At 45.7% G+C, this 18,116-nt stretch overlaps 1 protein-coding gene across 2 annotated transcripts in view; it reads left to right on the top strand.

Annotated features, from left to right (window-relative positions):
• The window catches only part of LOC119176121 (uncharacterized), a 283,463-nt gene that overhangs the window by 113,733 nt on the left and 151,614 nt on the right, over nucleotides 1–18,116 (top strand). For both annotated transcript variants that reach the window (XM_037427262.2, XM_075876986.1), the window contains exons 14-17: nucleotides 6,841–7,029; nucleotides 8,143–8,277; nucleotides 9,321–9,476; nucleotides 11,399–11,642. In XM_037427262.2, coding sequence (XP_037283159.2) covers nucleotides 6,841–7,029; nucleotides 8,143–8,277; nucleotides 9,321–9,476; nucleotides 11,399–11,642 — 724 coding nt within the window. The remainder of the gene's footprint in view (nucleotides 1–6,840; nucleotides 7,030–8,142; nucleotides 8,278–9,320; nucleotides 9,477–11,398; nucleotides 11,643–18,116) is intronic.

Consider the following 18,116-nt stretch of genomic DNA (forward strand, 5'->3'; position numbering starts at 1 on the left):
AATTACATTTTGGAATTTCCTACATCATGCGTCGTGATTTCGTTGCAAACTTTAAAAACGAAACTTCATTCTTGATTTTATCCACAAATAATAAGCTTATGAAAGTGAAACGTATGGCATTAGAGTTGTCAAAGTGCAGCTTGTCAATCCTAACCAAGTCAATGTTCCTCTTCAGTGTCCCTTTGAAACAATTACTGACCCGGCATATCACTTGTAGAGGACGTTTTAGGGGCCAAGCTCCTCAAGGTCGAGGCTTGTCTATTGGTGAAGTTGGCGTGCACCTTAACTGTGATGATGCTGATAATGATCAAGGAAAACAGCTGGCTTGTTCAGTATACGACGTCTCGATGTGCTCTGCAATGCATTTGGTACGGCTGGGAATAACCAACATTCACCAAGGAAATATACACAGACCTGGTCTTTGCCAACTTCAGGATAGATCCAAACTGACAATTCCAGGCTGCAGTTTATTGTAAATAAACCCTTTTTTTCTATGTATCGGGAGGTTCGATTTAAGGGGGGACGCGACCCTTGAAAACCGAAAAATCGCGAAAAAGTCGGTTTTTGAAAAACCACATTTTTGGGTTGTATGTCTCATAAACTACCTATTCTGTAATTATCAGCTCCTAATTCAACCGCAAAGTGCAAAAAAAATACTATTTTCGAGGCCGCCACGGCGTCCCAAACAGGCGCAAATCCCGAAATCAAACCAAACTTCGCGGGCGCGCCATTCCCGGACCATGCGGTCGTCCCGCGCCATCTTGGTGTTGTTTTGACCGTGAATTCTTTCTCGTTCGCCGCCTTGCAAAATGGCGTCGGCAGCACAGTTGAGACGCTATTGGCGTTTTCCCGCGATGCGATGTGGAGCGCTGATTGGCTAGAGCAGGGCATTCATATCTCGCGGGAGAAAGCGTGCCCGCCATTGGCTGCTGTGCGGCAGCGGGGGCGGTCGCTCCTCTCGATGGCGCGTCCAGCGCGCTCGCTTCGTTGTTGCTCTCTGCTCCGTCTGCCTCGACAGACGTCTGCTTACGAGCCGCTCTTCGCCTTGTGCTATCTTTTTTCGATCATTTTCTCTCGTTTTTTTTTTTTTTTCTTTTTGCACTAGTTCTGTGCCTTTCGTCTTTGTTGTTGCGGGCGATGCCGGCAACGAAGCCGAAGTCGGTGCGTGGAGGCGCGCTATGCGGCTTGTACGATCATCGAAATTCCGCTATTCTGCTGCGGGTGCCGACTGCGTAGACGCTTGCAGCGACGGAACTGTGTTGTTGGCTGTCGCCAGTCGAGAATCCGACACATCGAGTGTGGCTGGAGCCGCAAATGCACCGAGTGTTTCCGAGATCGCCGGGCTCGACACGTGCTCCGAATCGATGCCATCCAGTGTGACACCGAGTGCTTCTGATATCGCCGGACCCAGCACTTCGTCTGAATCGGTGCCGCCATCGAGCGTGAGTGGACCGTCGCTTCATCTGCGGACGCGTTTCCTAACGAAGGAAGAAATCGATGCGAATGCGAAACGTCGTGACGCCGTTCGCGCTGAACTCGAGTCTATGCCGGCGACGCAGAAAAAATTTCAACTGATGCAGCCGGCTCTTGCACCTGCAGTGACAACTGAGGGCGAACATTTTTCGCTCATTCAAATGAACATCTTTAACGTCGTGCTCAGCCGCACAGTGTGCAAAGAATGTTTGAAAGGTGCTATGACTGTCCGAGAGAGCACCAAGCTTGGACTTGCAACAAAACTTGAAGTCGTGTGCGCCTCTTGTGGCACCGTCGATAAATTATGGACATCCCCCCCGCGAAAAGGACACGCAGGCCTTCGATGTAAATGTCCGCGCCATAATGGCTATAAAGCAAATAGGCAAGGGGCAAACAGCTCTTAATGACTTTTGGGCTGCCATGAACGTCTCTTACAGAGGTCTTCACCACAAGACGTTTCAAAAGCACTTGAAAGAGACGTTCAGGAAGCCAGAGGCCACCGCTTTGGAGAAGTTTTATGCTGATTCTGCCACAGCAGTGATCAAAACATATAAAGAAATGGACCCCAGCTTCTGCAAGGACATCACCATAGTGTACGATGGCACATGGCATAAGCGGGGTCACACATCACACATCGGAGTGGGATCAGTAATTGACTTCTTTACAGGTCTCATCTTGGATGCTGTAGTTCTTTCAAACCACTGCCTTGGATGCCAAACAGGGCCCAAACCTGGAGATGCAGCATACGAAAGCTGGCAGAAGCACCACATTTGCCAGAAAAACACAGACGCAAAATCGGGAAGCATGGAAGTGGAGGCAGGCTTGACTCTCTTTGGGCGGTCTGTATCCAAGCATGGCGTGCGGTACACCACTCTTGTGTCCGACGGAGACAGCCGTACCTTCGCTGCCCTCACAGAAGAGAATGTGTACGGGCTAGTGCCAATTGTAAAAGATGAATGTCTGAACCATGTCCAGAAAATGATTGGAAGTGCTCTTCGAAACATTGTGCAGAAAAGTGATAAGCCACTGAGTGGGAAGGGGAAGCTGACTAAAGCCCTCATTGAAAAGCTCACAGGATATTATGGTTGGGCCCTGAGAAACAATTCAACTGACCTAACAGCCATGCAGCGTGCAGTGATGGCAACATATCACCACGTCACATCGACTCAATCGTGGTGCCGCCATAGAGCTGCAGAGGCAAAGCGTGAGCCACAGCCAAAACATAAACACAGTCTACCGGAATATGTCGCTGCAGCTATGCTGCCCATCTACGAAAGACTGTCACAAAAGTCGCTTCTTCAGCGCTGCCTGGGAGCGAAGACGCAAAATGCATCAGAATCATTCCACTCCATTCTGTGGTCTCTGATGCCGAAGGAACAACACTCATCCTTGATCGCGGTAGAAACAGCATTGCATGAAGCAGTGCTGCGCTACAATGCCGGCTGCTGCAAAGCAACCCAAGTGATATCGGACTCCATTGGACTTCAACCAGGTCATCTGGCCATCCAGCGAGCTTGTGAAAAAGACGCTTTACGCCTAAAAAAGAATTCTAAAGGACACCAAGAGAAGATGGAGGCCAGGCAAAAGAAGAAAAGAGTGCGCCAGGACACTTCTAGCTACTGTGCTGGAGCTTTTTGAAGAAAACACGCGTTTTGAACTTTCTCGGCCTGTTTTCTCAGAACGGATTTTTTTGCTAGTTGTGGTGCTGAGGAAAGCAAGAACTCGAAAACCGTTCATCAGATTTGTGTGCCGTTTTTTTTATTCTGTTTTTGAATGACTTGCAAGGGCGTAACAAGCTCCTTTTTTTTGAAAATTGGTGCTGTTAATTTATAATAAACAATTAATTTTTGTTGAATCTGGTCATTACTGGTTACATCAAATTCAAAGTTGCGTGAAAATTTTGGGGGGGGGGGGGGGAATTAAAAAAAACGGCTTTGTAGCGCCCTGGGATAGCTATCAAGGAATGACCACAATGAATTTCAGCTTTCTACTATGTCCTGGGATTTCTCACGACTCTTCCTCAGGCACCCATGTGAAGCACCCAGTCAAACCTCAATAACTCTGGAACTAAGAAACACAGCTTCGTGAAACTTAGCAGTTGTGCTAGTTTTATTGTAGTGAACAACCCCTGAAAGTTTCATCCAGATATCCTAAAAAATAAAAAAGTTCGGTCTCCAGGGTAGCCTCCCCCCTTAAGTGGTGCCGAAACCCATCGGAACAGCGAACATCGATGGCCCCGAGGTAATCGCCTTCCACTTACGAGTTCAACGTACAGACCTACAGCTGCCCAACGCAAAGGTGTGACATGGGAGCTTTCAAGCTAAAGCGTAAATCCAAGAGTTAACATGCATTATCATTGAGGCAGAAGCAACACTCACTCAAGACAGGGTTACAGAAGAGGAGCTTTGCATCCTCAATGAACGCCTCAATCAACTGCACACCAACTTGAGAGCGACCAACTCTGACATCGTCCCTCTGCTATCAACCATGGAAGCGGAGGCAGAGCTTGACCGGGCTGTGGAATATAACGAACGGGCTACCACTACGTCAGCGAAACTCAAGTGCAGTCTATGCCAACACTTAAGAGCCCCAGAAGCGTAGACTACCGGCAATACCAACTGAACTCGTACAACGCACGCCCCAGCCTGCCATCGAACTTTCGATGATCGACCTCATGAAGTTGATCTACCTCATGAAAATAGCCAAAATGCAACCCCATCCGCAGCGCCCATCAATATTGCTCAAGTTTCAGAGTTCATACTTTAGCGATCATCAATTAAAAAGCAATTATTGCATATATCTGAGACACAATAACAACAGGTCAATATTCTGTGGTGTGTCTTTTTATACTAGAGAATGCATACAGAAGTAACTCAAAGGACCGTAGCATTTATCACGCTGAAGTGCTGCGCTGACAATGCAACACTATGCACCAAAAGGCAAGTGTTTCCGACGTTTTGCTAAGGCGACACTGTGGTGGCACCTACCCATTGCTTTGCGTTCTACACCTTGTCGCCTGAGAGACAGCGTGCACGCCATTCTTCGTTTTCGAAGATAACTAGCAGATAGCGCTCATGTCTCACATGCCCTAATGCGCTTGTTCGCCTCTGCTGCACGCATCGAGGCACTCTAACACAGCACCTCCAGAATACTGATTCACCGATTATCTTGTGCAGAACATCAGATAAACGTTTTGTTCACTCTCTCCAGACGCAAGACTATCGTCTTTCGACAACATTTGCAGTGAAACATGCAAATACAAGGCTATTTTTTTTTTTTTTTTGCAATCTCTTAGTACATATTTTTCAACGTCACTTCCTTGACAAAACTACGTCAGCAGAGCTATGGTGGACCCCAGCATAAAAAACTTTCGTGTTAAAAATTGACTCGCACCACCAATGGTATCCGTCACCCATGTTGATGGCACAGCTTGATCTTTCAAAGCGAGGTTACGGGCATCGAATCTTACCCACTGTTAGAGGTTCTCATGCTTTTTTCATGATGACAGTCAGTAAGAGTAGCCAACCTTCCTAGAAGTTTTTTCTTGTTTCATTTTTTTTATTTCCCGTAATTGTGGTTACGAACCCTGGCAACGGCGGCAAGCAACTACTCTACTGCCATTGTGATTGTTAACAGCTTTCACTGTAAAAAGAATTTGCTTAATTTAAAATAATCTCCTGACCTCCATAAAAAAAAGGAAAAAATTCAGTAGATCTCACACACTGTGAGAATCTGTCATGTGCAACGTTTGGTGAGGAGCTTTATATGCTGCAAATGTTTAACTTTGAGACAAATCATGCCTTTCACTACCGCATGTCTGCAATGCACGCATGTACATTCTAGAGTAAACAGGTTACAAAACTGACCACCGTTGCTTCGTGTCATTGGCATCATGTCATTCGTGTTACAATCGATCCCTGATATATCGAACTCGAAGGGGATCATGAAATAGTTTGATATATCGATAATTTGAAACACGAAATATGTGCATTTCGGGCCTTGGAAATCATTACAAGCGCTAACATAATGATTCGCTCGCACTATAATGAATAAACAAAGTACAAACTGCAAGTTACTTTACTTTATTTCACATGAAAATAGTCCGTAAACTTCTCTTGCTTCTTGTGCACCAAGTTCAAATCGTTCTGAATATCATTGAAGCTTTTCAAATAAGTGAATTCAGCTCCTTCGGCCACAACAGCATTGGTTGATGCAGAACACCGATCCAAACTTTGTAGCGCAGCAGAAGGTTGGTTAGCGGCGTTAGCGAAGGCAGTGGCATATTCATAACCGCACGAGTACACTTCCGCGGCAACGGAAATGACAGCCATATCTCGGCCTCAATGAAGTTGCTCACTGTTCGAGATGGTGCCCGGAAACGCTGATAAGTCGCTGAATTCACCGAGGCACAGCACGCCGTTGTCAGCTGCCACGACGTACCCGAAGTCTTCATCTGACCCGGATACGACAGTGCTTTGCTTGAGGTCGCTCTAAGCGCCAGTCGTGATTTTTATCACTACGTGCAGTTCAGTGTTGTGTTCAACTTCCGAATGAGGATTTATCAAGAACGACATGTTGGCACTATTGATGCCACTTGTTGCTTTGTAGCTGGCAGCCACTGCTTTTAGCTGTTATGATATGAAAAACAAGAAAAAGTGTAGCCTCCAAGACGTGCATTTTAAAATCAAAAACACTAAAAATACGTCACAAGATTACACATCTCAAAGACCATGCTTTTCAGGCTTGCATGCCCATCGCATGCCATTGTGGGCTAACAAATAAGGAAGAAAATGCGAACATTGCAACGAGATTGCCGAACCACTTCGTATTCTCATTTTTGTGTCCTCAGGGATCTGTCTTTTTTATTTAAATTACACCCACATGTTAAGTGCTGAAGATGGCGAATCAAACCTCTCAAGCGCCGTGGAACAAACCAGATCAGTGCAATGGAATAACACTGCCTTTTTGTCACCTGCGTGCGAAAAGGGATCAGAACTTCTTGGAGTGCAGCCAAAAATTGATCAATATTTGCTAGAAAAAATGCACTTTCTGGGCTTTGGCACGACGCAGCGTTCGGTATATGGGTGCACCGGTCCCATACTTTTGCATGGGAAATTCAAAGGGATTTCTCAACTGTTTGATATAGCCAATAATTCGATATATCCGAGTTTGCTGTATCCGAGATAAACTGTATTCGTGTTATCAATTGGATGCCATGCATGTTATAAATAGTCATTAGGGTTAGTTCCTTTGCTATACACTGTTACCAAGTGAAATTTTTCTGGATAGTATTGGGTTTAATTTTCCTAACTCTTCTTGAATAAAAAAAAAAGCATTCTGAATGTGTTTTATTTTCTCTTTTAACAGCGGTTGCGCTCCGAGGGGTTTCAGGATCCAACATGCATTCAGACAGTAGTGTGGCCCGCAGTGATGTCTGGCAGAGACATTGTTGCTGTGGGACCACGAAACTCGGGCAAGACACTTGCATACCTGATCCCACTCGTTTCAAGACTGATGTCTGAAATTGACTACGAGAAACTGCCTGCAGGCGTTGGAGTGAGTACTGCTGGCATCTTTGAACCACTTTCATCTTTGAACCACTTTGGGCAATCGCCTGATTGCCCAAAGGACAATGCTTTGGAGCCATTTGCAAAATATCTTTGTGAAGTTGAGATTGTAATAATATCATTTGTCCTTGAGCTACTCATGTGGAACTCCTGTAGAGGGGCTCTGAAAAGGTTTTGAAACAGTCTAATGGTGTTTTCTTTTCGCTGTTGGATTGGCTGCGTTTATTTATTTATTTATATCCTCCTCGGGTCTAAAGGGCAAATTTAGATCAATCAATTTCAGACTTTTTTATTTTGGTCTTCAGCATACAAGGAAGTGTAAAAAAACATTTTTAATTAATAGTAAAACTGGCATAATTTATTTTTACAAATAAAATATGCCTAATTAAAATTAATCCACTTAGTTTTTACCGCTGTTAACTGCAGTTTAAAACACGCAGAAAATTGATCACAACTACTATATTGGAGACCATTCTGGGTAAAAATTAGCTATGGAAAATTTTATATACATGTCGTCAAAACCAAAAGGTTAAAGTCTCTGGGAAACACCATTTTCAAGCCCGCCATGCGTTGAAGATGCTCGACATGAAGCGCCATTTTGTTGAGTTTAAGTAAAGTAGTGCCTTCCACACAAAAAAATTCAAGTTGAAGGTAAAAAAAAATATTTGCTTCAGGATTAAATGCATTTGCTCAAAGAAATGCCCCGAATCAGGGTCACGGAGACGGAAAAGGTGATGCGACTTTATGGTTAGTTGTTTGACTGACCATGTAAAGTGCATGATAGTTTACAATTTGGAGATTTTTGGCTCCTGTTTACCTTTCCATAGAACCCCATGTATACACATACCCCTTATTGTGCAGCCCCCAACGATGAATGACTGTTCACCTCGGTGATTGCGAGGCTCACATTTTTCAAGTGTTCATATTGCTTGTGCTCTTGAAACCACATTGCCGTGAATACTTACTTTGCAAGCCCAGTGTTTATATTTATTTAACTAATGTTGTTGAAGATGTGGTGTTTTTCATGAATGGCACTTGCCATCTATCAACCATCAATAACTGGTGAAAATGAGCTTGTTTTCTTTGTCTTATTCCTCCTCAGCCTCTAATGGTGGTTTTAGCATCTACGTGGGAAGGAGCTCTCCGCATATATCACCAGGCCGAACAACTTGTCCATGAAAAAAGAGGTCCCAAAATATGTGCCTTGTATCCTGGAGGAGCGGTAAAAGGAAAAGAGGTAAATGCCAGTTATTCCTCTTAGAAGGACTGAGAGGTTATTAGGTATAAAGGGCTTCATTTTTTATATTGGAATTGTGAAAGTTTCAGCGATCATGCATTTTTATGTTCTGATGTCAAATATTAACAGAGTGTGGCTCTATTTTGAAAATAAATGTTATTAGGTTTTGCAGATGTCAGGAAGTGCAACAAGGATAATATTATTGTTCTACTCTTTGAGCTACATTCAGCATTCCAGCACTGGAACACATGGAAATAAGAGAAAATGTGCATCAGTCAGAGCACAACCGAGAAATAGCACTGAAAAAAAGTTATTTCCCTTCCCCCCCCTCCCAGTTTCGAAGACTCTTTTTTAAGGATGATAGTCTTTCTTGGGGACCTTCGACGCCAAAATTTTGGTCTGTCTTTCTGTCTGTCTGTACATTTGTCTGTCCGCAGTAACGATTTTTCTGAAGGCATCAAAGGGTACCTCAAACAGCCAACCCCGTTCTCAGTGCCCACCAGTATTGCTCAAGTTTCAGCGTTCTTACTTGTGCGATTGTCAATTAAAAAGCAATTATTGCCCATATCTGAGGCACCATAACAACACGTCGATTTTTTGTATGTGTGCCTTTATACTAAAGAAGGCACACACAAGCAATTCCAAGGGCCATAGCATTTATCACGCTTGCTCAAAAAGGCAAATGTTTCCAACGCTTTGCTAAGACGACACGGTGGTGGCACCTGCCCGTCGCTTAGCTACTCCTTATTGCTTCTGAGACAGGCACGCATCTTTCTCTCTTCCTTCGTTTTCGAAGATAACTGCCAGATGGCGCTCGTTTGCCTTCATTCACCTACGCTGCACAGATTGAGACTCTCTAATGCAACGTTTCCAGAATACAATTCACCCATTTTTTCGCGCAGAACATCAAATAAACGTTTTGTTGACTCTCTCCACACGCAGCGCTGTCGTCGTCGACGACATTTGCAGTGAAACATGCAGATGCGGGGCCAACTTCAAAGGTTGTTAATATACAATAATCTTTTTTTCTTATTTTTATATAGGTAGAGGTGGTCAATGGCTGTGATGTCTTAGTAACGACTCCCCTCTGTTTCCTGCGCTTTCTGACCAATTATGGTCGTCTCATCGTTAACTTGCGTCGGTGCTGCCATGTGGTCTTGGATGATGGTGAACGGCTGCTGGACAAGTTTGCTGTGGAGGTACTTGTTGCTTTGTTCTTTTTAACTGATCCACTATTAGTCTTTTCCTATTGAGGGGATCTTGACAAGTTGTTGTTGCTTGTCAAGATCCTCTCAACAGGAAAGGATCACTGATCGTGTGAGCACTTTAATTTTTCCTTGTTTCTGTGGCAAACTATGTTGCATTACTGTTTTGGAGTAAACAAGGCTGTCGTATGTGTGTGGACTATTTGAAAGACGCTGCAACATTTTGTCAGTTAATGGAATAGTTTCACTATCGGCACATGACGCTTCATAAATCACATGCCACGAAAAAATAACACCACCTCTCGCTAAAGTGAACCATGTGTAGATGCGAAGCAGGGGACGCTAACGTTTACACTGGCAGCGGCGTTGTACAGGAGAGTAAACTACGGAGGTGCAAAGCACGCAGTGATGGACAGGTGTTTCCTACTGGAACATGCCAATCGCTGGTAATGGTCACTGAGAGACAGAAAACTCTAATTGGACACACAGACCCGCAGTCCGCTTTTAGTTAACGCGCATGCTACGAATTTTTATTGTTCAAAAACGCACATACGAAATCTCCCACCCACACTACCTTGGAGGTCAAGATCCGCTGCCTATATATACAGGGGGGCCAGTGAACAATTGTGCAGCGCGAGCAGTCTGTGTTTTCAATCAAGAAACTTGCTAGGAGACGTTGCCTGCAGTGTTGCGAGGCGAGTTAGTGGGAGTGTAGGAGAGGAGGGGGCACACATGCGCAGTGATGGTGTAAATGCAGCGTGGAGGGATGCCTAGATGAGAGAGGGAGGGAGGGAGAACGGGAGGGGGAGCGAGGGTAGGCTAGTAGGCGCTGCCCGCGTCGGCTTTGCAAAGCAAGAGAGAGAGGCTGAGCGTAAGAGAGGGGGAGGCACGCATGGGCACCCGCTCTCTATTCACACCTGAAGGAGAGGAGACAAGAAGTGGAGAGTAACGCATGTACCATGAAAGCAGAAGCGAGAACGCAGGATAACTTCAAGCAGGTAATAGGAAAGAAGTGGAGGGAGTAGTGCAGCTGTTGGAGAGAGTGAAAGAGGAGAGTTGCGCATGCGTAGTGTGAGTGCGGACATCAGCGGCGGGACATAGACCTGAGCAAGAGATGCTCCCCATTTAAAATTTTTTGCAATCTTCAAGTACAAGTGAAGTTGCAAAATTTCTCGCATGTTTCAAGTGCTTTCCCTCTGCTTTTGTGCCAACAAATATGCTGAAAGCTACTCGGGGGGGGGGGGGGGGGGTGACAATGGGGCAAAGAGTCCTTTTGTCAACTCTTGCCATGACCTTGAGTGTTTTTATTTGTTTGTTTGTTTGTTTTTCAACACGGGGCACGGGGTGTCATCCCAACGGAGCCATGGCAACTATCCAGCTTGCGATGCTCTAATCAGCTAACCACTTATGACGTGGGCGCAGTAATTTAGATATAAGGAGGGCATCATTTATAGAGAAAAGAAAAAGTGATTTCTAGCTGGCTTAGAGAAGTTCTGGTATATGCTGGGTCGGGCAACGCACTACATATAGTATTTGGCTCGCCTGTTCTTGGGAGCCTCTACTACCGATCAGCAGTGTTTTCTGAACATGCTCAAAAAGTGTTGCAGGGCCCCTTAAAGCTGTTTTTGTGAGAGGTTCAAACTGTAACAATGCTCCATATTCATCACTGCACAATTTGTGGGCTTCTGTTGACTCCGGCAAGCATGCTTTCAGGGGTTTTGGTCTAATGCAAAGAGTTAACTGGGTACTAGCGACAACAGGTTCACTGAAGTGAAGATGTTTAAAAACCCTCTTTGCACTGTAAATGTTTTCAGGTTAAATTGAATTGTGGCTGGACTATTGAGTACTCACGCAAGTGAGAAAGAATACTTGTTTATGCTTGTATCACATACAGTTCCCCCCTCTCACTTATGCAGGTTACTTCGGTGATGAATGAGTTTCGGCAGTGCTTGAAACGACGCAAGCCAGGAATGCTACGTGGCCAAATTATAGTTTGCTCCACAATGTGGTCTAGTGGCTTGAACTGGTTTATACGGATGACATCCTTGAGCCAAAATCCTCTCATCGTGTTTACCTCATTCTTTGAAGCTGCCATCTATGCACAGGTTCCAACAGTGGCCAGTTATGTTCACCCCAACAGTCGACAAGAGACACTGCTCAGTAAGTACTGCCTTCTGATTTAGATGCAGTTAAACGTTGGTATATTAAACTTCAGTACAAGTTAATTCTCTATACAGTGAAATCTCGGTATAACAAACTTCAAGGGGCCGCGGCAATTCGTTCGTTATTTTGAAAGGTCGTTATAGCGAAAACCCATAAATTAATCATAAATACTTATTTTCCACAGACCAGAACTACTTATCTTTACAACGGTGGGTCCTTGAACTCGTTTTTAATGAGAAAAAAATTAATGCACAAGTGAACACCAGAAAATGCACGTTTACTTTTAAGAAGTCAGTTTTTTTTTTAACACGCAGCACAAACTTAGCAGTGCGAAGGGCCCCAGCTCGTCCACATTCCTGTGGTGTGATTCGTTTCTTTGGTCACAACAGCCTGCTTTTTGCCTTCCAGTTGCCGAAGAATATCCACTTTCTCGCTTAGCGAAAACTAATTCCGCTTTTTTGTCGCCAGCAGCGCCGAACTCATTCGTAGTAGCACCACAGCGCGAGCGTCAACTAGCTTTGCGGACACGATAAACAATCAACAAAAAGAGATGAACAAGACTGAAAAACAAGGCCTCCAAGTCCTAGAGCACATGTAGAAGTGACAAAAAAAAAAGAAAAACCCGAAGCGTCGCAGCTGTCATCGGCTCTTCCGAAGAAAAAAAGTGCTAAAATAGAAAATTCCTCGTGTTTCGTTTTCTGCTCCCTCGCTGTCTCGGGTTTTCCGCGCCTATGCCTCCTGCGACGACTCCCACTCTGCCCTCTGCCTCGCTGACCTTGCCCTCCCGTGTTGCCCTCGCCTCTGCGGTTGTGAACCTGCAGCGTCGGCGCTTCAATAAAAAGAAAGAAAAAAGGTCACCCTTTCGTTTTTTTTTTTTCCTCGGCACTGCCGCGCGTCTTCTGAGAAGCCTATAGTTATAGAGCGAGAACAGACCAACGACAAAGAGACAAGAAGGAAGAGCGCTCTTTTTTTTTTTTTTCACCTATTTCACTACTACGTACTTCAGAATACCGAACTTTTTGGAATAATGAGCGTTAATTTAGTTCTGCATTATATTAACAACACCTCAGTACTACGAACTCGTGTTCTGAAATCCGTCGCGACCACCAGAGTGGTACGCAAGCAGACGACAAAGCGAGCAGACGCCTTGATTCTCAGAAGTATGGCAGTTTGGGCTAGTTGGTATGACATGACGATAGTTATAGCGTGAGAACAGAACGACGACAAAGAGCGCTCATGTCCTTCTTGCTTCTTTGTCATCGTTCTGTTCTCGCTCTATAACTATTGGCTTCTCATAAGACGCTCGACAGTGCGGAGGGGAGCGCTCATATCCTTCTTGCTTCTTTGTCATCGTTCTGTTCTCGCACTATAACTATCGTCATGTCGTACCAACTAGCCCAAGCTGCCACACTTCTGAGAATCAAGGCGTCCGCTCGCTTTGTCGTCTGCTTGCGTACCACTCCGGTGGTCGCGACGAATTTCAGAACATGAGTTCGTAGTACTGAGGTGTTGTTAATATAATGCACAACTAAATTAACGCTCATTATTCTGAAAAGTTCGGTATTCTGAAGTATGTAGTAGTGAAATAGTTTTACATTGAAACTATTAGCAGTTGGTGTGGGATTTTTTAAAAGTTCGTTAATATGAAAGGTTCGTTAATGTGGGGTTCATTCTACCGAGATTTCACGGTATATTGAAGTGTTCAACTTTTTATGATGCCATTTTCATAAGACACCATTCATTTGGACCTCGACATAATGAAGTTGTTTTCTGTTACTCTAGTATAATACAGTTTCACTGTGACTGCATAGGAAGACCCAAGGCAATAAATTGAAATTTCGGCTGGTGTGAGGGATCATATGGTTCAACACACAGTTTTCGTTAAACCCCACCCCCTCGCTGCCATGTAGAAAATTTTTGTGGCACCTGCAATGTAAAAAGGAATCCATCTTCCCGTATACATTGCAATAACTACTAAACGTCCCTATAGTTTCCTTAGCATCACTGTTAGTTATAATGAATATTGTGTCTAATAAAAAGAAAGCGAACCCTAAAACTTTCATTTATTTCTTTAACAGCGAAAGCTGTTATGAGATCACTTTTCGGGTCACACACAGTTGTTGTCCACTGCCGCCGCTGGTGTTTGTAACCACATCGCGCGAAATGAGAAAACCTTGCACCAATGACACAGTGGGGCTTAAACCCAGGTCCGCTGCATTCCAGCCCAGTATTCTACCACTGACTTACGCCGGTGCTTATAACTTGTTGTCAAACTTGCCTTAGGCAGGCATGACCTAGCACCAATGGCACAGTGGGGCTCGAACCCGGGTCCGCTGGGTGCCAGCCCAGTATTTTACCTCTGAGCTACACAGATGCTTATGACTTGTTGTCAAACTTGCCTTAGGTTGGCCTATGTCGAGAAAGCAATCGCGTTAATGCGTCTTATAAAACGTTTTACAACAGGGAAAGAACAACCAGTTGTCGCACAACGCGAATAGCGTAACTAGTGGGCCGTCCAATGCTCCAAACCATCACAAAAGCTTGTTCTTGTTCCTCTATTAACTGTGGCGCATACCCACTTCAGCCATAGTTTGTCAATGTCCTCAGCCACTGCATGGACAATTGGCACAAAATTCCTTGCAAGTGTTTAGCAGATACCACGCTTCTCAGAATAATGATAAAAAATAGCATAGCAAATGCCGGCCTACTACCCAAAAGTTTGTTATTAATGCTCTAGTGGGTACCCAACAAGTGTGCTTGCAGTAGTTACCCAATGAGTGTTTTGAAAAGGTTCTCAAAGGCCACTCTTCTAGCTTTCGCTGTGAATGTGTTGCGCCTACTGCGCAGGCCTGGCGTTTTTGTCATTGTAATCTAATTTCTGTAGGATACAGTGTCAACTCTTAATATGGAGAAACACTATGGTCATGCTCATTTGCTTCAGAAGTGTGTTCATGAACCGAAAGTGCTAAAAAAAATAATGACTTGACATTTCAAGAGATTGCTCTGGGTGTCTTTGTCATCCATGCTGCCCCTCTTTAGTGCTACAGCAGCGTAACATGTTGGCTCAATTCACCACTGTTAAAATATTGTGACATACAACATAATTGCAACATATGAATAGCATATGTTGTAATTCAGCTCGTAGTAATCAGTTTTCAGTAAGGCCGCCACGGCAATGCAAGGGTTACTGTGCTCAGCTGGGGGCCATCAAAGTAACAGTATTCATCGTAGCTGTGACAGTTGTATTTGGACAAAAGCAAAAAGCTGGAGGCCAGTGTACTTAGATGTGAATGCGTGTAATAAAACCGCTGTCGGTTGAAAATTGTGGAGACCTCCGCCACAGCGTGTCACATCATCTATTGGGGTTTTGGCTAGAACAAAAGCGTCAGAGATTGAGAGGCATCTTGCAACATTGCCCTAGCAAGGGTGATTGTGCTTTCGCATATTTGTTTATTCCACCGATGCTCACACCCCTCGTGCTGTGCTTTTTAACCGCATTACTCTAACATGAGCAACACATAGGGGAAACCCTGCTAGCTTGTTGGATGCTCACCGATGACGTAATCGCTGGCGTCATGTTACATCGCTGAAGTGGACGTAGTCGGGACGAGGGGTTACACCTACCCCTCATCACTGTTGAGAAGGGTGGAAATGTCAAGCGAGAAACAATAACCAGGCGAAGCAGGCTGCTCTATGCCCTTTAACTTCCTTATTACAGCATTCATTCACAAAATTTTTGCTGCAGTATGCTTACATTGTACAAGTGCATGGTTATTTCGCCATCAAAAATTTTGGTTTACAGGGTCATTTACTGACCCTTTATATATGACCAATATGTGAAGCTGCGCGTGCAGCGGCATGCAGACGTGCCCGCATGTGCGATGTATGTGAGCCAGGCTGGCATCGCGTAGTCAAGGGTGAGAGTGGTGACAAACGTGACCCTGGCTCAATCCACTTGCCAGCAATCACATGCTGGTTGCTTACAGGCGGCAGCAACATTTGCGGTCATGCGATAGCTGCGCCAATTGTGCCAAACTGAATCAACAGGTGAAACTTGCTACATCCGGCTACATTTTGGCAAAAATTTAATTATTTGCACCAAGCATGCACCAAGATGTCGTTTTTGCGTCTTTCGGTGAGAAAGAATATGACAGCCGCTCGAATTTCATGTTACTTTTACAGTTTTGGATGGTTATTGCAGCAGACAGGAAAGTGCTATGTAGTTCAAGTACCGTATAGTGCGGAATATAGGTCGAGATTTTTTCCAAAAAATTTCGCTAAAAAGTCACCCCTCGACCTATATACCGGCCCTTGGCATAAACAAAGTGATCGTCTGGCAACAGGGAGTGTCGCATGTTTTTTGGGCATCAGCATCGACATCGCCTCCATGGGCCGACGCCTCTGCCGACGCCATTTTTCTTTTCTTGTTCATTTCGTGTTCGTAGAGAGTGGCGACTTTTACTCTGCGACCAGCTATGAATACCGGGACGCGGCGCCAGTTCACCGCCGCGTTTAAAAGAAAAGTTATAGAATTCGCGGAAGTGAATGGCAACATGGCGGCACAGCGGCAGTTTGGAGTGTCCGAGAAAAGCGTCAGATACTGGCGCAACCAAAAATCCAAACTGTCAGTGTGTAACGCGAGGAAGACGTCGTTTCGCGGTCGCCGAGCTGTGCACCCGGAACTCGAGGACAAAGTGGCGGATTTCGTCCGCGAGTACCGTGCCAAATCCCTTCCCGTGAATGCGGAGCTCATTCGCTCAAAAGCCGTCGAGCTCGCCCGTGAAGCCGGCCTGTCAAAGAAAGACTTCAAGGGATCCATTTATTGGGTCCGTCGCTTTATGCGACGCAAAGGATTTGCGCTTCGACGGCGCACGTCGATATGCCAGAAGCTGCCGGAGATGTACGAGGACAAATTGATAGAGTTTCAACTCTATGTGAACAACCTCCGGCGGCAGCATGGCTACATGCTAGGCCAGATCGGCAACGCCGACGAAACGCCGGTGTGGTTTGACATGCCGTCGTCCACGACTGTTTGTGAACGCGGGGCAAAAGAGGTGAGGCTTTTGTCGACCGGTAGCGAGCATTCGCGCTTCACCGTTATGCTTTGCTGCACGGCCGACGGCAGAAAGTTGCCCCCCTTCATAATCTTCAAGCGGAAGACGATGCCGAAGGAGGCCTTCCCGCGGGATGTCGTCGTCCGCGTCAACGAGAAGGGGTATATGGACGAGGCCCTAATGCGCGAATGGATCCGCACAGTGTGGAACCGGCGGCCCGGAGCCCTCCTGCAGCGCCGGAACATGCTCGTGTTGGATGCATTTCGCGGGCATTTGACAGCATCGGTGAAGGAGAGCCTTCGCGACGGAAGGACGGATCTTGTCGTCATTCCGGGAGGAATGACATCAACACTTCAACCGTTGGACGTCGTCCTCAATAAACCTTTTAAAGACCGTGTGCGTGCGCTGTACACCGAATGGATGGCTGGCGACAACCCGCGGACCCCGACAGGCCGGCTGCGCAGGCCACCTCTCGCGACAGTTTGTGGTTGGGTCTCCGAGGCATGGAGGTCTCTGCCTGAAGAGATGGTGGTGCGCGCATTCAAGAAGTGCTGCATCAGCAACGCTCTCGACGGCACCGAGGACGACATGCTGTGGGAGGCGGCTAGTGACAAGCAGTCGTCGTCGTCGGAGAGCTCCGACAGCTCGGAGGACTGTGAGGACTGACTAAAGTGAAGCAGTGAACGATTCCGCGTTTTTCTTTTTTTTTTTTGCTGGTCAAGGTAAGGGGGTCGACCTATATTCCGCCTCGACCTATATTCCGCATTATACGGTACATAGTTAGTTGTCGGGCACAAGCCTTCCAAACGATTTCAGCTCGCCCTTACTGCTTTAGTTGCTGTGAGATAGCATTGTTGATTATTTTTCACGTTTTGGGCTGGGACAAGGAAACGAGAAAGACGAAGAGCGCGAGCGAGAGACGCGGGGACGCTCAAGTGACAGCAGAGCACTTCCGAACACAGTTAAATAAACAAGTGTTTTTGCCTTATACCTTAAAGACGGAGTTGAGTCTGATTGCAGTGTCTGGAATGCCATCGTCTTTAATATTGATGCCGAAGAACCGGGATAGAAAACCAGGACCCTACGGACGGCTGCCAGTCAACTGCAGCGACATGGAGCGACTGAAGTCGATGTGGACGTTGCGGGGAGCACAGAACACGAGGATTATAAACGAGGCAAGTGAGCTCCTCGCTAACGACTCTGCCTCCTATAACCAGCTCAACTCCTTATATGAGAGGCTGAAGGCTAATAACGAAGAGCTTATAAAAACCTGAACAACAAGATTGAGCCGCAAATACCTGACGAGGAGTTCGAAGTCGAGTATAACGCTGTCTTACAATATATGAGGACAGTGCTACGTGCATTCTCGCAGAGATTCTCAGCAAGAAAGACCGCATGCTAAGGACATCGACCGGAA

This window comes from Rhipicephalus microplus, chromosome X (assembly GCF_043290135.1).
Source record: "Rhipicephalus microplus isolate Deutch F79 chromosome X, USDA_Rmic, whole genome shotgun sequence".
NCBI classification, from domain to species: Eukaryota; Metazoa; Arthropoda; class Arachnida; order Ixodida; family Ixodidae; genus Rhipicephalus; species Rhipicephalus microplus.